Source organism: Ranitomeya variabilis, chromosome 1 (assembly GCF_051348905.1).
Source record: "Ranitomeya variabilis isolate aRanVar5 chromosome 1, aRanVar5.hap1, whole genome shotgun sequence".
NCBI classification, from domain to species: Eukaryota; Metazoa; Chordata; class Amphibia; order Anura; family Dendrobatidae; genus Ranitomeya; species Ranitomeya variabilis.
The window spans coordinates 348,510,430-348,534,000 of record NC_135232.1 but is presented as its reverse complement, the minus strand read 5'-3'; the positions used below and the strand labels follow the sequence as shown (position 1 = coordinate 348,534,000).

General features: G+C 39.5%; 1 protein-coding gene across 2 annotated transcripts in view; it reads right to left on the bottom strand.

The window, feature by feature from the left end:
- The window catches only part of LRRC2 (leucine rich repeat containing 2), a 611,884-nt gene that overhangs the window by 529,654 nt on the left and 58,659 nt on the right, over positions 1–23,571 (bottom strand). For both annotated transcript variants that reach the window (XM_077280930.1, XM_077280929.1), the window contains exon 2: positions 20,850–21,004. In XM_077280930.1, the coding sequence (XP_077137045.1) occupies positions 20,850–20,974 (125 nt within the window). In that variant the 5' untranslated portion in view covers positions 20,975–21,004. The remainder of the gene's footprint in view (positions 1–20,849; positions 21,005–23,571) is intronic.

The following is a 23,571-nucleotide window of genomic DNA, read 5'->3' as shown; positions in this document are numbered from 1 at the left end:
GTGTCAATACCCACAGTGAAACGAGTACTGTATCAACATGGGCTGAAAGGCCACTCTGCCAGGAAGCAGCCATTACTCCAAAAGAAACATAAAAAAGCCAGGTTAATGTTTGCAAATGCACACAGGAACAAAAACTTAAATTTTTGGAGACATATCCTGTGACATGAAACTAAAATTTAACTTTTTGGGCATAATGACCGTCGTTACACTTGGAGAAAAAAAAAGAAGCTTGGAAGCCTAAGCACACCATCCCAACTGTGAAACATGGGGATAGCAGCTTCATGTTGTGGGGTTGTTTTGCTAAAGGAGAGACTGGTGCATTTCACAAAATAGATGGCATCATGAGAAAAGAAGAGTATGTGGCAAAACAGAAGCAACATCTCAAGACATCAGCCAGGAAGTTAAAGCTTGAGCAGAAATGGGTCTTCCAAATGGACAATGACCCGAAGCATACTGTCAAAATGGTAAGAAAGTGGCTTAAGGATTACAAAGTCAATGTTTTGGAGTGGCCATTACAAAGCCCTGATCTCAATCCTTTGGAAAATTTTTAGGCAAAGCTGAAATGGCGGGTGCAAGCAAGGCAACCTACAAACCTGGATCAGTTCAACCTGGAGGAATGTGCTCACATTCCAACTACCTATTGTGAGAAGCTTGTTGAAGGATATCCCAAAGGTTTGACCCAAGTCATTCAGTTTAAGGGCGATGGTACCAAATACTAATGAAATGTATGCAAACTTTTGACTTTGCAGTAAGTAATAAAAATGCCTTAAAACACACACTCTCTCTCTCATTATTCCGGCATTTGGCAAATACTAATAATTTTATTGACCTAAAATTGGAAAGGTTTATTCTGATTTCATGTCAGATATTGAGAAAAACAAGCATATGTGTCTCTTTATATAGTGTATGTAAACTTCTGGTTTCAACTGCAGGTACACTCACAGAAAGCAAAATGTAATATCAGGCTGTAGTATAGGTTTGGCATTTATGGTGGTCAATTGGTTTAATAAAATATGTGGCAAAAGAAGACATCCACAGCGTGTTTGGTGCATACAGATGTAAAATTTAACAAGTAAATCAAATAGGCAAAAAAAATTGTGTGCGACACGTGCACTTTGTGAGGTAGACACTCTGGAATTTTCTGTGTGTTTTTAAAATACAGTTGTTCTCCCTTTCAAAGGAAATGCAAAAACTCATCATAGTCTCTTGTGACAAGCAATGACATCATCTCTGATAGTGATTTTAAGTGTTTTTCTTTTAAAAAATATTGTGCTGCCTTGCTGCTGCTTTCCATTGCATTAAGCATGAAGAAGAAAAATAAAATTGTAATTCAAGGGCAGTAGGACAGATGCCAGCAACATCACATCATTGATCAATTACACAACTTCAAGTACTGCTGACATTCTCACTCTCTCAGGCCGGCGTCACACTTGGCGTAAGACAATACGCCACGTATTATACGTCTGTACTACAGCCGTAATACGGCGAAATGTTCCCAAAATATTGATCCGTAGTCAGGGTGTGTCAGCGTATTTTGCACATGGCATCCTCCATATGTAATCCGTATGGCATCCGTACTGCGAGATTTTCGCGCAGGTTTGCAAAACCGACATCTAATGGATTTATGTGCTCAAATGTTAGGGAAAACATATATACAGTATATATATATATATGTCATTGAGACACATATATATATAGTCTGTATTTATATTTACTTCAGCGCGATATCTGTGAAAAGCCGGTAATTCAATTGCCGGCTTTTCATTTCTCCTGCACAAACCCGACAGGATATGAGACATGGTTTACACATAGTAAACCATCTCATATCCCCTTTTTTTTTTCATATTCCACACTAATAATGTTAGTAGTGTGTATGTGCAAAATTTCAGCGCTGTAGCTGCTAAAATAAAGGGTTAAATGGCGGAAAAAATTGGCGTGGGCTCCCGCGCAATTTTGTCTGCCAGAATGGTAAAGCCAGTGACTGAGGGCAGATATTAATAGCCAGGAGAGGGTCCATGGTTATTGGCCCCCCCTGGCTACAAACATCTGCCGACAGCCACCCCAGAAAAGGCACATCTGGAAGATGCGCCTATTCTGGCACTTGGCCACTCTCTTCCCACTTCCTGTAGCGGTGGGATATGGGGTAATGAAGGGTTAATGCCACCTTGCTATTGTAAGGTGACATTAAGCCAGATTAATAATGGAGAGGCGTCAATTATGACACCTATCCATTATTAATCCAATTGTTTGAAAGGGTTAAAAAACACACACACACACACATGATTTAAAAGTATTTTAATGAAATAAACACAGCGGTTGTTGTAATAATTTATTGCTCTCTCAATCCATTTCCAGGCCCTCGCTTGGCAAAATAATAAACACACAATATACATACCTTCTGATGTCCGATCACGTCCAACGAGGTAATCCATCTGAAGGGGTTAACTAATATTACAGGCACGAGCTGCGATAAACCACTCGCTCGTGTCTGTAATCCCCCGGGTGCTGAAAGGAAAGCTGGATCTGTACTTACATTGAGTCGCGGTGAGGCGCCCTCTGGTGGATGTTCTCATGAACTGCAGCCTGGGAACTTTTTCCCACGCTCCAGGTCATATGAGGACATCCACCAGGGGGCGCATCACCGCGACTGAAGGAAATGTAGGTCAATGACCTACATTTCATTCATTCGCCGGGGAATTACAAGCACGAGCACACAGCTGCATTAGCAGGGCTCCTGCTTGAAAATTATTTTAACCCCTTCAGATGGATTACTTCGTGGGACGTGACGGTTCAGCTGAGGGTATGTATCTTGTGCGTTTATTATTTTGCCAAGCGAGGGCCTGGAAATGGATTGAGAGAACAATAAATTATTACAACAACCGCTGTGTTTATTTCATTAAAATACTTTTAAATCATGTGTGTGTGTGTTTTTTAACCCTTTCAAACAATTGGATTAATAATGGATAGGTGTCATAATTGACGCCTCTCCATTATTAATCTGGCTTAATGTCACCTTACAATAGCAAGGTGGCATTAACCCTTCATTACCCCATATCCCACCGCTACAGGGAGTGGGAAGAGAGTGGCCAAGTGCCAGAATAGGCGCATCTTCCAGATGTGCCTTTTCTGGGGTGGCTGGGGGCAGATGTTTTTAGCCACGGGGGGCCAATAACCATGGACCCTCTCCTGGCTATTAATATCTGCCCTCAGTCACTGGCTTTACCATTCTGGCGGAGAAAATTGCGCGGGAGCCCACGCCAATTTTTTCCGCCATTTAACCCTTTATTTTAGCAGCTACAGCGCTGAAATTTTGCACATACACACTACTAACATTAGTAGTGTGGAATATGCAAAAAAAAAGGGGATATGAGATGGTTTACTGTATGTAAACCATGTCTCATATCCAGTCGGGTTTGTGCAGGAGAAATGAAAAGCCGGCAATTGAATTACCGACTTTTCACTAACACCGCTGCGTATTTCTCGCAAGTCACACTGCTGGTCCATGTGGAATCCGTATTTTTCTCGCCCCCATAGATTTTCATTGGCGATTTTTTTGCGCAATACGCTGACAAACGCAGCATGCTGTGATTTTGTACGGCCGTAGATAGCCGTATAATACTGAACCATAATATACGGCTGATAGGAGCAGCCCCATTGAGAATAATTGTGCCGTTTATTTTGCGAGTTTTACGGACGTAATTTCTGCGCTCTTACGTCCGTAAAACTCGCCAGTGTGACGCCGGCCTCAGTTACATTTTCTGTATTATTCCCAGTCTATTACACTCACTTATTTCAGTGTTGCAGTTGTCCAGTACATTACTTGGGCACTTCATATGAATTGAATTGCAAATTGTTCAATATTGCCTGTGAGTATCGTTAAATTTTACACTAATTCGATTTGCATCTAATCAATTCACTCATCTCTACTAAATATTCAATGATGCGAAATGTTTGTTTTGTGTAAATCGCTACAAAATGTCTAACCCCATTAAAAAGATCCAGAGCATAAATGTTGCCGCCATGTGTTTATAACATATAAGAAACGGAAAAAAAAATCTAAACATATACTGACATACTTACCCTTCCCATACTCTTGCAAATCTATTACTGTCACTTTTACTATTTGTTTGTGTGTCTTATTCATTTTCCAGGGAAATGTTATGACACATCACTATAAAGATACGTCTGCAAAGCTGTCTCACTTGTCAGAGAAAATTATAAGTTGAAATGTAATGAAAGTGGTAGCTAGTAATATAAAATAGTGATTTTTACTTTGAAGCTTGGAATGGCTGACAGTATGATATGCTTATCAGAATAATTTCTATAAATGAATTAAAGTCTACTCTTTAAAGGATTTTAGACTGTTAAACCATAAATGCATGTTAATCCATAGTGTTAAGAAGACTGCTTTTACTCTTCTAAATATATACAGCATGGAAAGTTTTCCAAAATTCTAGGCATTCAGGATTTTAAAATTACGTTCCGGCTTGTGATTGGTCGCATCGCGGTCACATGGGCAACGCGACCAATCACAAGCCGTGACGTCACGGGAGGGAGGAAACGCGCGCATTTTAAAATTACGTCCCGGCTTGTGATTGGTTGCGTGCCGCCCATGTGACCGGGACGTAATTTTAAAATGCGTGCGTTTCCTGCCTCCCGTGACGTCACGGCTTGTGATTGGTCACGTCGCCCATGTGACCACGACGCGACCAATCACAAGCCGGAACGTAATTTTAAAATCCTGAATGCCTAGAATTAGGCATTCAGGACCTGAAAATCACGTCACGGCTTGCTGTGATTGGTCGCGTCGCGGCCACATGGGCGGCACGCGACCAATCACAAGCCGTGACGTCACGGAAGGAAGTAAACGCGCGCATTTTAAGCAAAGAATGCTGCCGGTTCCCTCAGTGAGGTCCAGGCTGCGTCGGAGAGGTGAGTATAGCAATATTTTTTATTTTAATTCTTTCTTTTACACATTAATGTTGTTTCGATACCGATACCCGATACCACAAAAGTATCGGATCTCGGTATCGGAATTCCGATACCCGCAAGTATCGGCCGATACCCGATACTTGCGGTATCGGAATGCTCAACACTACTCGCAACATGTCAAAGTAAATACTTATATTCCCAACAAAATGACTATTGTGCCGTTCCTCTGCAATTCCTTCTGCTTAAATATTTATTAAAAATGTATAGGAGGTGTTGCCTTTATTCTTCCCATGGTGGTGTGTCACCTCACAGTCTAATAATGTTAGCACTGGTTGGACTGGTTAACACTGGATAACACTGGTTATCTTTTTTTCATGCAGATGTGTCCACCCTAACCTGTTAATTAAAATTTTGTCAAGAAACACAGTTTATCAAGAAAAATTCAGTGCAAAACCTCAGCATGCTAGAGAAAGCGCTGACAAGCTGCAATTCACATCACCACCATGGGATAGCCACACACAAAAACAACATAAATCAAGGGCCTACTGTAACAGCACATCATGGAATATGTTGAGAGACAAAAAGATGATAAGGAAGGACACATTTGTAATTTTCTAAAAGGAACGCCACAAAGCAGAAGTCTATGAAAAGATGTCCTTTCAATGAGGTTATGAAAATGTATTACATTTTTTATTATTCCTTACAATAATCTCTTTAATTGATTTTTTAATGGTTGCACGAGGAAACTTACCTGAAAATCTGCAGTTGCCTCCATAATTCATTGCTTGACAAGTAAATGGGAGTCAGTTTAAAAATGTCATAGGCAATTACAGTGTCCATCATACTGTATGGAGCACTATGTGAGGTCATTATACTGTATGGAAAGCAATGCATGCTCCTGTTACACTATAAGGAGGACTATGTGGGGTCCATTATACTGTATGGAACACTTTTTGCAGCCATTATACTATATGGAGGACTGTATGGGGATTACAGTTGGAAAATCATACTGTGATGGGGTCAGCATTGTTTGTCGGGAGAATTGAAATGAGGCTACATTAAGGTCATGCTCATAATAGTTTGTGTGTGGAGGGTACTGTGCAGGAATTCACTGTGGGGGTATCATACTGTGCTTGGGGACACTTGTTTGCATCACACTTTATTATCCATATTATTTAAGTTTTTTTATCCTTTGCTATTACATATTTAAATTAGGCCATTGGGCCACATACTTTATACTTCTATTATATACAATATTATTCCAATATCTTTTTCCAAGATCTATTAATTAAAATGTATTTTGTTCATGGGACAAATCCTTTAAGTTTGTATCCATATAAAAAGTTCATTAATACATTTGATGATACTGTAAGTAAAAACTTCCTCGACTGTAGACATCGGTTGGTCCACGACTAGTGTTGAGCATTCCGATACTGCAAATATCAGGTATCGGCCGATATTCACTGTATCAGAATTCTGATACCGAGTTCCGATATTTTTGTGATATCGGAAATCGGAATCGGAAGTTCCTATAAGTTCCCAGGCGTGTGCGGTGCATATGGTTCCCAGGGTCTGGAGGAGAGGAGAATTTCCTTCAGGCCCTGGGATCCATATTCATGTAAAAAATAAAGAATAAAAATAAAAAATATGGATATACTCACCCCTCCGACGGACACTGGACCTCAGCGGTGCAACCGGCAGCCTCCGTTACCTAAGAATGCAGTGAGTGTAGGACCTGCAATGACGTCGCGGTCTTGTGATTGGTCGCATGACCGCTCATGTGACTGCGACGTCATCGAAGGTCCTTCACTCACTGCATTCTTAGGAACGGAGGCAGACGCTTGCACCGGTGAGAGCCAGGGTCCGTCGGAGGGTGAGTATATCCATATTTTTAATTTTTATTCTTTATTTTTTACATGAATATGGATCCCAGGGCCTGAAGGAGAGTTTCCTCTCCTTCAGACCCTGGGAACCATCCAGGATAGCTTCTGATATTTGTGTCCCACTGACTTGTATTGGTATCGGGTATCGGTATCGGCGATATCAGATATTTTTTGGATATCGGCCGATCCAATCCGATACCGATACTTTTGAATATCGGAAGGTATCACTCAACACTATCCACGACTTTGTGCAGGCTTTTAATTTTTGCCCTCTGTGTATTTTATTCACATCCCTGGTGTTAGGGCTAGCGGAACGCACCGAGTAAATATAGATGTTTATTATTATTGATGCGTTCACAGCCCGGGGTCCACCGTGCAGTGGAACCTGCTGCTAGTAAATGGTGGCACTATTTGGCAGTATAGACTAGCTCTGTTACCTCACAGAGTAGCCAAGAAAGGAAAGCCCCTGTTAGACTTCACAGGAGCACAGGTTAACTGCCCATCAGAGAGCAGTCAGTGGTCATGCAAACATACAATCTCCTCACCAGAGGAGCCGGTATTCTAGGGGCTTATTTCAGCCGGGGCCCTAAATCCACGCACACAATCTCCTCGCCGGAGGTGCCGGCATTCTAGGGGCTTATTTCAGCCAAGTCCCTGAACACACATAAATGAACACACTGGCGCATGCACATAAGAGATTCAATACTAGCGCATGGCCATGCGGTCATGAGAGCCTTAAATAGCTGCAGCAAGTACAGGACCTTCCTAGAAGGACCAATGAGAGGCTGCTACAGAGCCTGAGCACCTTCAGGACCTTCCTGGAGGACCAATGGATTTAGCTGCAGTATCTGAACATGTGATTCTCGAACTCCTATGAGAGATCTTACTCTGGGCATGCTCAGAACGAGAAAATCAGGACTTAGTCCCAGAAGCATCTGCTCACCGCTGCCCAGCACTGACTTCAATGACAGAAGCTGGAAAAGCAGCAGTAACCCTTTGTACAGAGTCAGACTGAGCGAGATGCTGAGACTGACGTCTCCGCTGAGCAGGCTCCACTGTGGCAGAAGAAGAATGGGAGACTGCAGCGGAGATGGCCTGCGATTCCCCCTGTGCAGAGGCGGGAACTCGACCCCTAACACCTGGTCTAGGAGATTTGAAAGAGCGCACCACTGAAGATGTTACATATTATCATGATCAATCTGACCTGTCAGTGTAACCACATGTGTTATCTTTTCATTGACTTGGAAGCTAATTAAAATTAACCTCAAGCCAACCCATGATTGATATAGATTCATAAAATATACATTCTAATGTTGGAATAAAAAAACTGAATTAGAGTTCCCTGCCCACAATTATACAAACCATCTAGCAATTAATATCAAAATAAAATGTGCTGTAAATAATCCCTCTATTAGAAAATATTGATTCATAAAAATTTACAGGATGGCTATCTTACAGGAACATATTCATTTTATAACAAGGGTAAGACAATAGACCAGGATCAGGATGTGTGTCAATCCTAAAAATGTGATAGAAGATCTATCCCTCATTAGTAGGGCTTGACAATTGGATTCTTACAAACTGTATACAAGAGAAGATCTTAACATTCACTAATGCCTGCACCCCATTCTTCTATCATTTTCCCAAAGTAAATAAAGATGTGAAAAACACTTTTGAAGATCATTTCTCGAGTTGAATCCATTTTCATTTACAAGTTGCTGAATGGCAAATAGACCCTAACTAAAGATTCAAAGATTAAAATATAACTTTTATTGAATTAACTATACTAGTAAGTTGTGCTTATTTAAAAATCCAGTGTCTAAATTGGTTAATGCTGTTCTGACTTTCAGTATTAACCTCTTGGGGAGAACCAATTTCTACTATCTGATGGCCATTGATCAGGGGTTAAGTATTAATCAATGCTTCCCCTTATCATAGGTTTAAGTAATCTCACGTAGGAGTAGGTATTGTTTAATGCCTCCCACTTTTTATATAGATGTAATCAATTTCACTGGCTAGTGTGCCATTATGATAAGTTTGAAGAATCTCACATAAGGGTAGGTATTGTTCAGTGCCTTCCACTTTTTTTTTGTAGATGTGATCAATTTCACTGGCTACTTTGCATTTAAGGGGAAAGTATAATTCAATGCTTCCCTATATAAGGCCTAACAGGCAATGTCAAGACAATAATATATTTAGATCAATGGTGTATAGCCGTGGTGGCTGCAGACCACTCTATGGCACATGTTACCAATAGACTACCTGCTCTAAAATATTAATCAGCTGCCTCCCCGACATGTGCCTTTATTGTTGGTTTCTTCAGGGAAATGAGGCTGCAAGTGGTCGCTATATGGGACCTCCAGGCTTATATAAGTTTGGTGAATGATGTCAAAAAGGTCATCCAATCAGAGACATGACTCAATCCAGAGCATTCAATGACTAATGTATAATTGGATATAATGGGTAGACAGACATGTCAATCAAAGGTAAAAGGTTCTATTAGTAAGGAATTGCTCTTACCCAGCCAATGTGAACGTTTTGCTAAAGACTACCTTCTGTGCCCATCCAGTCAGGATGTGTAGCGATGATTACATCTATATAAAAAGTGGGAGGCATTGAACAATACCTACCCCATTGATTAATGCTTAATCCCTAGTCAATGGCCATGAGATAGTGGAAATTGATTTAACAATTACACTGTGGGGGGAAGAATTCATTCACCCCAAGAGGCTATAACTGAAAGTCAGGACAGCATTAACCAATTTAAATGAGCACAACCTATTAGTCTAGTTAATTCAATAAAAGTTATATTTTAATCTTTAAGTTTTTAGTTAGGGTCTATTTGCCATTCGGCACCTTGTAAATTATATTGTTAAACTCTACGCTGACTCTTTTAGACCAGCTTTGAGTGATTCCATTTACCAGTCGCTTATGCAACTTCATTGACTTGTTTCTAAGAAAAATTGTGGTAAAATTGCTATCATGGCTTAATGTTTCAATAGTTTGTGCAAAGGATGAAGAATTTTCAGGGGCACTCTTCAAATGTGATAAAACTCTTCATTACATCCTGTTAAAACAAGGTTACGGCAAAGGGAAAAACGGCAATAAATGTGCCTATAACCTCACTTTTAACATGATGTAATAAAGAAGATTATTATTACATTTGAAGAGTTCCACTGGAAATTCTTCATCCTTAACACGAATGTTTGGAATACTTTATCAGTGACTGAGCAACTCTTCATGGAACAAGGTAGCGAAACCTGAATACAGAAAACACAATCTCCATTGGATCATAGAAGTCAAAAGGATTCAAGGTAGTGCCAAGTCTTTTTTTTCTCCTTTTTTTGTGACTGTGTTAATGTTTCAATAGCACTAATAGCATGTGTTATGGATACAGAAGTAGGATGAAAGTAAGACTATGCTCTCAGATGCATATACAGTACGTCGCAAAAATGAGTACACCAATCACATTTTTGTAAATAATTTATTCTATTTTTTCATGGGACAGCATTAATGATATGACACTGATGAGATGTAAAATAGTCAGTGTACAGTTTGTATAAGTGTAAATTTGGTGTGCCCTCTTAATAACTCAACACACAGCCATTAAATTATAAACTGTTAGCAACAAAAGTGAGTACACCCCAGGTCAAAATGGGCAAATTGTGCCCATTTAGCCATTTTCCCTCCTCAGTGTCTTTGACTCACTAGTGTTACAAGGTCTAAGGTGTGAATGGGGAGCAGGTGGGTTAAATTTGGTGTTATCGCTCTCACACTCTCTCATACTGCTCACAGGAAGTTGAACATGGCAACTCATGGCAAAGAACTCTCTAAGGTTGACTTTTCAAAATACATGTATAAGTGCTGCAAACAGTGTTGTAGAGGTTAAATGGGTAGGGGGTCAGTCTCCCAGTGCTCTGACCATATGCTGCCCACTGCATCAAATTGGTCTGCATGGCTGACATCCTAGAAGGAAGCCTTTTCTAAAGATGATGCACAGATGATGCACAAGAAAGCCTGCAAACTCTTTGCTGAAAACAAACAGACTAAGAACATGGATTACTGGAACCATGTCCTTTGGTCTGATGAGAACAAGATAAAATTATTTGGTTCAGATGGTGTCAACCCGGTGTGGCAGCAACCAGGTGAGGAGTACAAGGACCAGTGTATCTTGTATACAGTCAAGCATGGTGGTGGGAGTGTCATGGTTTGGGGCTGCATAAGTGCTGCCGGCTGTGGCAAGCTACACTTCATTTAGGGAATCATGAATGCCAACATGTACTGTGACATACTAAAGCAAAGCATAATCCCCTCCCTTTGGAAACTGGGCCGCAGGGCAGTACTCTATCATGTTAATGACTCCAAACACAAGTCCAAGATCACCACTGCCTTGCTAAAGAAACTGAGGGTAAAACAACTGTGGGGCCTCCGCCAACGCAAGATGAAGGAGCTCAAGGCATCTAACATCCACCAGTTCTGTGATTTAGTAATGGAGTGGAAGAGTGAGAACCTTTCAAGCTCCAGTGAACTCCACACCCAAGAGAGTTAAGGCAGTGATTGAAAATTATGGTGGCCACACAAAATATTGGCACTTTGGGCACAACTTAGCCATTTTAACTTAGGGGTGTACTCACTTTTGTTGTCAACAGTTTAGACATTAATGGCTGTGTTGTTATTTGGAGGACACACAATATTTACACTGTTATATAAGCTGTACACTGACTACTTTACATTGTATCAATGTGTCAATTTAATTGCTGTCATATGAAAAGATATAATAATTACAAAATTGTTGGGGTGTACTCACTTTTGCGACATACTGTTTGACTTTTCTATATTTAAATATTGAGCATTCGCTAGGCACTAAAGCAGAGACCTTTTATTTACTTTAGGGTCAGGATTTCATCTTAGCACTCAATATGTTTTGTCACTATTTTGTATGAACGAACATGGGGGACAACAATGGGAGCTTGGGTCACATTTTGTTATTCTAAACTATCTGGGCAGGCAGGATGAATTATATTTGCTAATGGCACCATTTATTATGAAGTGTTTGGGAAAACAGAATTAATTTTCTGCCGGGTGAAAAAAAAATAGCAATTATTCCATTACTTTTTTTCCAGAATTTGCTGTATAGTAAAAATAAAATGTTTTCTTTGTCCTGCATGTTATTACGAGTATAGCAAAACAATATTGTTTATGCACTACTGCTTACAAAAATATATTGGAACCTCTTAATCACTTACATTTTTTAGGAGAATGGATGATCAAAAAACTAATTTTGTCATTTTTATTTTTTTTTTGGGGGGGAAGGTCACAATGCTAGATAAATAGCTTTAATAACTTTTTACTTTTTAATATGAATGTAACAATATGACATGCGATTTTTGTTTGCTAAATGGGCAAACAAATCTGATGTATTTCTTTATATTTTAAAGCTATATTTTAAACTGATTTTTACATGGCAAGTCTTCAAAGGAGTCTAAAGATGTCAGATTTCTTCATTAGGTCCACGACTAGCATGACAGCCCATTAGCAACCTATGGTGGTCTTGAGAGTGTGGAGGCATGCTTAGATGCCTCATTTGCTTAAACTACCAAGCATAAAACTTGTTCCACTTGTGCCAGTTGTAGGTGGCTGCCAGTTATGAAACACATACAATTCTTTGAGACTTCTAATGTATGTATTGAGAAAAAAAAAGTAAAACATTGACCAAAAAAAAATCCTCCAAAATTGAAATTGCTAAAATGACAAAAATATAAAACCCTATCTATTGCGAAAAAATGTGCAACCATTGACACTAAAAATTGCTTTATTTTCAATTCCTCGTGTACTAAAAAAACAGAACTATACTTGTTTATTCCCAAGAAAAATGTTTTTGAACTGCATAAGCCAACACGCTTGATGAAAATCCCAGGATGAGGTCAATTCAATTATGTGTCCTCCTAATCCAATAAGGAACTTACTCCATACCATCATTCAGGAATGTATTGACCAAATATTGTGCCATCATCCAACATAGACAGAGCTGAAGTTCTTATTAGGGCATCCTACTTTGATTAAATAGTTGAAGTTTGCACAATCAGGCTTTTCATAATGAATTCCCTTTAATGTGAGGGATGGAGCTTTCATCTTCGCCCATGCATTCCGAATGCTGATTTCTATCCAACCTTGCATCTCCTGGTTTTTAGGTGCTGTAACTCGGTGTACCTGTCACAGCGGGGATTTGTTAGGTAGTGCAGCTGATTGTACAAGCATCATTCTTATACTGACTATTCCTGTCTTAGAAAATAAATTGCTGCAATCATTTTGGTCAGTATATTAGAAAAGGCCACCTAAATCCAGGCTATACATTTAACTGTCATTCCTGTATGCAAGAAGGAAAATGAAGATTACTTTCCAGATCAATGTTGTTTTATGTGTTGAAATTCAATTTATCATTCCTAATATTATTTATGTCTGTGTATATCATCCTCGTTTTTGTTAGGGGAACAGGAAAGCTCCTATTACAAAAAAAACTAATATGCTTAGGAATATTTGATTTTTACATCTCATCTTCTTTACCCAATATGTCAGGGAGAAAACTTTTAGATAGAATATTTTATGGTATTTTAGGGCAATCTTTCATGTTGACCCTGAGGGACTTGTCATTCTCAAGAGCAGATATTAATCTGTCTGAGAAATATTGCATGGCAAATACAGTGGCAAAGTTTGTATAATTTATATCGCTTTAATGCAATTTTTAGTATCACAGCAGAAGCTGCTGAAAGATCCATCAAAAGGAAAGCAAAACGTAACATGATAGGCTGGCAACTAGGGCGCTTCAACTATTTAGAAGTGAGGATAATTTTATTTTAATTTTAGCTTTCCTTAAAAACATTTATTGCTTGAAGCGATATCCCTCCCTAGAGCACAAGCTCTCTGATGTGCTGCCCCAAAAAGGAACTTTCAATTGAAATCTAACTGGTTGTTTGCTGCTGGCAAATCATTGATCTTTACAGTTCTTTTAATGCAGTAGACATTATGTTTCCTAATACATAAAAATAAGGTTATTCTCATAAATCTCTGTTGATGTGCCATATTGTTCCTTATCTTCAAGTCTTTTTGTACCAAGATACAATGTATGTATCTTTCTTATTGTTATCAAATCTGTGAACCAACACATATTCAAGAAACTGGTAGTGCATGAACAATGCATATTTAAGGATCACTAATCCTAAACTAAAAAGAATCAGTTGAAATCATAACTAAACATGAAAACTTTCCATAAAATAACAAAACTGGAGATAATGTATATCGCCTTTGCAGGATATTACAGCCCTGTCAACACTAGCTTTTCATTCCTAGGAAGAATGTCGGTCCATCTACAGTGGTGTGAAAAGTGTTTGCCCTCTTCCTGATTTCCTATTCCTTTTTATGTCTGTCACATTTAAATGAGTCAGATCACCAAACAAATTTAAATGTTAGACAAAGATAACACAAATATACACAAAATGCAGTTTTAAATTAATCTTTATTATTAAACAAAAAAGAAATCTAAACCTACAAGGTCCTGTGTGAAAAAGTTAATACCCCCTAAACCTAATAACTGTTAGGCCACCCTTAGCAGCAAGAACTGCAATCAAGCATTTGCCATAACTGGCAATGAGTCTTTTACAAAGCTCTGTAGGCATTTTGGCCCACTCATCTTTGCAGAATTGTTGTGATTCAGCCAGGTCAGGAGTTTGACTATGCCATGCAAGTCTTAATTTAATTCTTAAGTCATTTAGAGGTGGACTTGCTGGTGTGTTTTGGATCATTGTCCTGTTGTATAACCCAAGTCCTCTTCAAGTTGAGGTCATGAACAGATGACCGTACATTCTCCTTCAGGATTTTTTGGTAGACAGTAGAATTCATGGTTCCATTTACCTCATCAAGTATTCCAGGTCCTGAAGCAGCAAAACAGCCCCAGACCATCACACTAACATCACCATATTTTATTGTTGACATGATGATCCTTTTGTGAAATATTGTGTTACTTCTACGCCAGATGTAATGGGATATACGGCTTCCAAAAAGTTCAACTTTTGTGTCGTCAATCCACAGAGTATTCTCCCTAAAGCCTTGGTTATCATCAAGATGTTTTCTAGCAAAATTGAGATGAACCTTTATGCTCTTATTGCTCTGCAGTGGTTTTCATTTTGGAACTCTGTCTTACAGGCATTTTTGCCCAGTCTCTTTCTTATTACATAGTCATGAACACTGACCTTAACTGAGGCAAGTGAGACCTGCAGTTCTATGAATGTTGTTGTGGGGTCTTTTGTGACCTTTTGGATGAGTTGTCAATGCACTCTTGGGGAAATTTTGGTTGGTTGGCCACTCCTGGGAAAGTTCACCACTGTTTCATGTTTTTGCCATTTGTGGATAATGGCTCTCACTGTGGTTCGCTGGAGTCCCAAAGCTTTAGAAATGACTTTATAACCTTTTTCAGATAGATAGATCTAAATTGCTTTGTTTCTCATTTTTTCCAGAATTTCTTTGAATCGAGGCATAATGTCTAGCTTTTGAGGATATTTTAGACCACTTCACATTGTCAGGCAGGTCCTATTTAAGTGATCTCTTGATTGAGAACTGGTGTGGCAGTAATCAGGCCAGGATGTGGCTAGGGAATTTGAACTCAGCTTTCCAAAGATGTCATAAACCACAGTTAATGTATGCTATAAGGGAGGAGGAGAAATCTCTTTTGCACATAGGGCCCTGTAGGTTTGGATTTCATTTCTCCTTAATAATGAAGACCTTCATTTAAAAACTGCATTTTGTTTTTAGCTGCGTCATCTTTGCCTAAGATTTCAATTTGTTTTGTTGTCTGAAACATTTAAGTGTAGCAAACATCCAAAAGAAGGAAGGGGGCAAAAACTTTTTCACACCATAGTATCAATGCTAATACCAAATGTTAGCACCATATTACCCCCCTGCAAAATATCAGAAAATAAAAAATGACTTCTCAGTTTATACCACGCAAAAACAAGCAAAACCATAAAGAATATTAACCTTTATGGTAAGATTATTTTTATTTCTTAATTTCATCTTAAATGAACAATGAAGCAATTTTGCATATAATCTTCACTATGTATTTCTTATCGATTTATGTCTACAGTTTTTACGCAGATCAATGAGGTTCTATGGTAAAAAAAAACGTTGACATCACTGTATAGTCTGATTCTGCAGTCATATTCTCTTTCATCTTTATGATTTTCTTTGGTAACTTATATTCTGTGGGTTATCAATAGTATAATGAACCATGCACAGTAACTGTGAAAGTAGCACAATATTAAGAAAGATTTTCTAGCCTTTAATTAAAATAATCTCTGACTCAAGCGGGAGGGGGTTAAGAGTAAATAATTCACAATCCCTTAACTTACATTGAATGCTTAGTAAAACCTTCATTAAGGATGCCAAAGTGATTTAATTACTGCCTCTCAGCAACAAGAAATGTATCACCTCTTTGCATTCCAAATACCAGTCTTAACTGATATCAATCCTTCAAAAAAATAACACAAAGAAATATATAAAATGGTAAGAGGTACACTCACTGGCCACTTTATTAGGTACACCTGTCCAACTTCTTGTTAACACTTAATTTCTAATCAGCCAATCACATGGTGGCAACTCAGTGCATTTAGGCATGTAGACATGGTCAAGACAATCTCCTGCAGTTCAAACAGAGCATCAGTATGGGGAAGAAAGGTGATTTGAGTGCCTTTGAACGTGGCATGGTTGTTGGTGCCAGAAGGGCTGGTCTGAGTATTTCAGAAACTGCTGATCTACTGGGATTTTCACGCACAACCATCTCTAGGGTTTACAGAGAATGGTCCGAAAAAGAAAAAAAATCCAGTGAGCGGCAGTTCTGTGGGCGGAAATGCCTAGTTGATGCCAGAGGTCAGAGGAGAATGGGCAGACTGGTTCGAGCTGATAGAAAGGCAACAGTGACTCAAATCGCCACCCGTTACAACCAAGGTAGGCCTAAGAGCATCTCTGAACGCACAGTGCATCGAACTTTGAGGCAGATGGGCTACAGCAGCAGAAGACCACACCGGGTACCACTCCTTTCAGCTAAGAACAGGAAACTGAGGCTACAATTTGCACAAGCTCATCGAAATTGGACAGTAGAAGATTGGAAAAACGTTGCTTGGTCTGATGAGTCTCGATTTCTGCTGCGACATTCGGATGGTAGGGTCAGAATTTGGCGTAAACAACATGAAATCTTTGGGATGTGGTGGAATGGGAGATTCGCATCAGGGATGTGCAGCCGACAAATCTGCGGCAACTGTGTGATGCCATCATGTCAATATGGACCAAAATCTCTGAGGAATGCTTCCAGCACCTTGTTGAATCTATGCCACGAAGAATTGAGGCAGTTCTGAAGGCAAAAGGGGGTCCAACCCGTTACTAGCATGGTGTACCTAATAAAGTGGCCAGTGAGTGTATATTAGGAAGGAATAAAAAGATGCCTGAGACATTTTTAACCCAGATATGTCCTTACCTAATCGCAAGGGATGGCACCCTAAAGTAGAAACACAGTGGTGCCCTCTCTTCATGTCAATTATCCCTATTATTTTCCTTGTAAGCCCTCATATTAAAGTACACACAGATTGATATTCAATAATAAAATATTCAAACAAGATAAGATCAAATGCTTGCAGATTAAAAACAAATGTTTACAGACTTGCAGTAAATAGTGATGTCCCATCACTCCATCATTAGCAACAGCTGAAGAAACATTAAAATTAGCAAATACAGAGGCATGTAAAAGCTTTGGTAACCCTGGCAAAAATTACTGTTATTGTGAACAATTAAAGAAATTGAAGATGAAATTATTTTTAAATGGCCTAAAGTTAAAGATGACACATTCCCTTTGTATTTTAGGCCCAAAGATATATATTTTCATCTTTTACATTTTAAAAATAGCAAAAAGAACTGATGCAAACGTTTGGGCACCTGTGGATATATGTGTTCTCAGATAACTTTGACCAAGGTTTCAGACCTTAATTAGCCTTTTAGGATTATAGCTTTTTCACTATAATCATTAGGAAAGGCCAGGTAATGCAAATTTCCCAACTTTATAAAAACCCATCCAACTCTAACTTTGTGCCAAAAAGCATCAGTCATGGGTTCTTCTAAGCAGTTGCCTAGCACTCTGAAAATTAAAATAGTGGAGATCTACACAGCAGAAGAAGGCTAAGGAAAGATAGCAATGCGATTTCAATTTGCCCTTTCCTCAATTCAAAATGTAATTAAGAAATGGCAGTGAACAGTAACACTTGAGGTCAAGATAAGGTCTGGAAGACTAAACAAAATTTAATTGAGAGCTGCTCGTAGGATTGCAAAAGAGGCAAATCAGAATCCCCACAGGGCTGCAGAAGACCTTTAGAAAGATTTAGCAGACTCTGGAGTTGTGATACATTGATACATTTTGGTAACAAGTCCTGTGGAATACTGAGGTTCAAATAGAACTCTTTGACCACAATGATCAAAGGAAAAAAGGGAAAATCATTTCAGAAGAACATCTCAACAACCATTAAGCATGGGTGTGGATCAATCATGCTTTGTGGTTGTGTTGAAGCGAGTGGAACAGGGAACATTTCACAGGTAGAAGGAAGAATGGATTCAATGAAAATTCAACAAATTCTTTATGCAAACATAACACCATCTGTAAAAAAACTGAAGTTGAAAAGAGGATGACATTTACAAATGGGTAATGATCCAAAACACACATCAAAATCCACAATAGACTATCTCAAAAGGTGCAACTGAAGGTTTTACAAAGGCCCTCACAGTCCCTGATCAGAGGATCATTGAAAAACTTTGGTAAGACCTCAAAATAATAGTGAATACAAGTTGACCCAGGAAAATCACAGAACTGGAAGAATTTTCCCAATATACCGCTTACCATATTACACGTGTTTCTCACAAAATGAGAATATCATCAAAAAGTTAATTTATTTCAGTTCTTTAATACAAAAAGTGAAACTCATATTATATAGACTCATTACAGAGTGATCTACTTCAAGTGTTTATTTCTGTTAATGTTGATGATTATGGCTTATAGTCAATGCAAACCCAAAAGTCATTATCTCAGTAAAATTAGAATACTTTATAGCACCAGCTTGAAAAATGTTTTTAAAATCTGAAATGTTGGCTTACTGAAATGTATGTTCAGTAAATGCACTCAAAACTTCGGGGCTCCTTTGGCATCAATTACTGCATCAATACGGTGTGACCTGGAGGACATCAGCCTGTGGCACTGCTGAGGTCTTATGGAAGCCCAGGTTGCTTTGATAGCAGTCTTCAGCTTGTCTGTATTAACCCCATTAACCTGTCTTTATAACATATCTAAATTCTGACTTTTTCTCACTTTTGAAACAGCAAAAATCCTTGTGGCAGCTCTTATTAACTCTCATCTGGACTACTGTAACTACTGATCGGTTTCTCTCTAGCCAAACTTTCTCATCTCCAGTCCATCCTGAATGCAGCAGCCAAGGTTGCATTTCTGTCCAGCTACTACACAGATGACTCAACCTTGGGCCAATCATGACACTTGTTGCCCATTTGCCACAGAATACAATACAAACATTTCTCATCCACAAAGCTTTCCACAGTTCCATACAATCTTATATCGCTTCCCTGATCTTTGTCTATCTACCTGTGCTCCCCGCTCTGCAACTGATCTAAGAATAACATACTCCACAATCCAAACTTCCCACCCCCGTCTCCAAGACTTCTCTCGTGCTGCTCCAGTTTTCTGAAATGTGCTACCACGAACAATCAGACTAATACCTAGCCCCCACATTTTTTAAATGTGCTTTAAAAGCATATATTTTTAGACAGGCCAACCAGTCAATTCACTAATCTAACTATCCAATGTTAATAAATTTTACTCAGAACCTGGTCCCTCCTATTCATCTGTGTCCACTTCCACCCTACACCCAATAACACTTGACAACAGTATCTAGATGTTGGCTGGTAACTGGATCATGCAGCTTATTTTAAATGCCCTATTTATTATAATGGTGGCTGAACCATACATGACATGCACTTTCTACCTATTGTGTCCCCTATATTTCCTTATAGATTGTAAGCTTGCAAGCATTGGGCTCACTCCTCGTAACTGTTGAGCTGTGTGTCACTTTGTGTTGTGTTTATTGTCCCTGCTTAATTGTAAAGTGCTGCAGAAGTGGTTGGCACTATAGAAATAATATTATATTATTATTATTATTAACCTCTGATCACCATGCTGCCGATGCTAAAGAACTGTATGAGTGTTTTCATGTCTTCCTAAGTAAAATGCCCTATGGCTATGTGTGGAAGAAATTTTTGTCAAATAAACTATTATTATTATTTATTGTTATAGCGCCATTTATTCCATGGCGCTTTACATGTGAGGAGGGGCATGCATAATAAAAACAAGTACAATATTCTTAAACAATACAAGTCATAACTGGTACAGGAGGAGAGAGGACCCTGCCCGCGAAGGCTCACAATCTACAAGGGATGGGTGAGAATACAGTAGGTGAGGATAGAGCTGGTCATGCAGCGGTTTGGTTGATCGGTGGTTACTGCAGGTTGTAAGCTTGTCGGAAGAGGTGGGTCTTCAGGCTCTTTTTGAAGGTTTCGATGGTAGGTGAGAGTCTGATGTGTTGTGGTAGAGAGTTCCAGAGTAGGGGTGATACGCGAGAGAAATCTTGTATACGATTGTAGGAAGAGTAGATAAGAGGGGAGTAGAGAAGGAGATCTTGTGAGGATCAGAGGTTGCGTGTAGGTAAGTACCGGGAGACGAGGTCACAGATGTATGGAGGAGACAGGTTGTGGATGGCTTTGTATGTCATGGTTAGGGTTTTGTACTGGAGTCTCTGGGCAATGGGGAGCCAGTGAAGGGATTGACAGAGGGGAGAGGCCGGGGAATAGCGGGGTGACAGGTGGATTAGATTTAGTGCAGATTTTATACATTTGAGAAATATTTTGGTAATATAGCATATACTATTTGATTGTACTTACTTTCGCAAGGCGCTAGTTTCTATCCGTTTTTCCTCCTTTTTGCATCGCTCTTTATATTTCTTAACACGAGTTTCCCAAAGTCCTCTTATCTGGGAGAAGTCAACAACAATGACTTCAAACGTCATGGTCTTACATCTAATCTGATTGAAAAAAAGCTGTAGAAGCAGAAAATAAATAATACAACTGTTATATTGCAAAACAATGTTTTTCCTTATATTAACATTGTTATACTGTCTCAGAAAACTCACCATGGATTAAATCGATTTCAGACTAACTTACCAGCTATGAAGTAACAGGATATTAACCATGACCATTAAAGGGGTCAATGGTGATGCACGAAAAATAAATCATATAAAAACATAATCAGAATAGTATATTGCACAACCCCACGAAGCACTCATTCAAACCACCCGGTGTTAAGTGGATAATTTAAAAATCCAGTAGGTTCTTTATTGACTGGTCTATAAAACCAATTTGGGTGTTATCTATGTTCTATTATTGTTATTTTCAAACTACTAGGATCTTTTTGATGCTCTGTTAGGAAAGATTTTGATTAACTACATTTTATCACTCCATTTCATATATTGTATCTATGATGGTTCATCATGTTGTGGTAGGATGTATAGTTTTCCTCACATATTGGAAATTACAATTTCACTGCAATAAATCAACCACATACAGTAACTGGTATTACAGTTAAAAAATTGGGTTAACCAAAAACACTCTCCTGTAACAGATTGAAATTCTTTACATCCTTGTTTCAGCATGTGGCATAAAAAATGGCTCTTATTTTTTTACTCTAGATGTTAGTTTGCTTTATTTGAATATGAAACATCACACAGGTCTAAAAACTATGGAATTTTATCTCAGCAAATATCTACTTATTACAGATAACCAAGTGAAATTGCTCACACATAGTGTAAGATTTGTCCTGGAACAAAATGTGTTTTAATTTGAGGGTGTGGCCTGTCGTCATTTGAGGGGCTGTGCCATGGGGACTTGATTTGCCTTCAAGCCCACCCCAAAGCACAAACAGACTGTCTTTCTCTCTGTCCCTATGATGAGAAATGTGTTTGTGCTTTGGGGCAGGCCTGTGGGCAGGTCTCTTCTTGGTTTCACTGGCCTAGAGATAGATCAAGATAAAACCCTGCCTGCAGTCCCGCCCCGGAGCACAAGCGTCTCGTTAATTAAAAACTTCTTACACTGATTACACAATAATCACAAGATTGATTTCTTCACATGATGTATCATTTTAATCAGTGCAACAATGCCAACCAACAATGCCTGCAGTTTACCTAGCAGAATCCTGCTGACAGGTTCACTTTAAAAGATGAAAATAACTTTTCACCCGTGTTCACCAATGAAGCTATTGTTCCAGGCATCATTCAAAAAGGCAAAAATCAAAATTCACTACCTGATATAACTACTGTAGTTTAAACCAAGAACAAGTAAGCCTGCATCTGAGCAAATGAAACATTGACAAATCCCCTGGCCCAGATGTCATTCATTTATGGGAATTTAGCTCAGTAATTGACAGACCGCTGTATCTGTGGCACTCCAGGAGGGTGATGCCATGCCTGGAAACGAGGAAGATCCCTTTGGCAGGTAAGCTGTACATTCAACACATTCTGACTCCAGGCATGAAGGGGGAGCTCTGAACCTGCATTTTAGGGGAGCTTCCCTATATACATTTTGGTCTGGAGGAGGAGTTAGTTAGTCTGGTGCAGACAAGGAACAGTGAAGGAACACAAGGGAACTAAAGAGCTGGAAGGGAGCTGTGACTGGGCTCCTTCCAGGCTGAAGCGCAGAAACCGGGCACTGGGAGCCTGAGACTGTGTGGAACTACATATCCCATGGCAGAACCGGAGGGCAAGAAACTGAAAGGGACTTGCCCATATTACACCTGAGGTACAGCAATATCCAGAGCCCAGAGTCACCATGTATAAAGACCCCAAGGGAATGGCTGCATTGCCTATCATGCAGGGACTGTACCAGAACAGAGAGTAAATGAGGACCTTGTCAGGAACCCACAGGCAGCAAGGGATCATTAATCAGCGCATAGTGGAAGGCTCCCACACTGACCTGGCAAAGGGAATCCCACTTGTTTTCAGGCTGCTAGGACAACATCGACCCCTGTTGCCGGTACCCTGGACTGAGGCTGTCTACAACAGTAAACCAGGTAAAGAAACTGCAACCCCGTGTCCTCCGTTTATTACCGGCACCACACAATCTCTGCCCAGCGCACCAGGAGCCCTTGGGACCCAGCTTCACCTGTGGGAAACGATAACATCTTGTTGCCATACCATAACCCCAAGAGGACCCCTTTAAGCAGCGTCAGTCACCCCTGACTGAGTACTACAGGTGGCGTCACAAACTTTTATTGCTTTACAACTCCCTTCAAAAACTATCCCTTTTACTTGGGTGCCCAGGGCCACGGACTGGGTCGCTAACACCGTGACCTCCCCTTTAACGTTGACTGGACCCAGTACCGAGTACCCCTAGGCCCTGGCAGGCAACTCATATCTCATCTTGTCAAACTCTCTTGTAGCAGGATTGGTGCCATAAGACTGAAGACTGAATGTCTTCAATAGGTCATTTTTGACAAATCTGAGTGGTCCCGATATTCTTTTGAACCTCGCTCTAGAGATCCCCAAGATAATGAAAGGGAACTCAGTATAATGGGATCCATGGATATAGAATGATTTGATGCACATTCATTTTA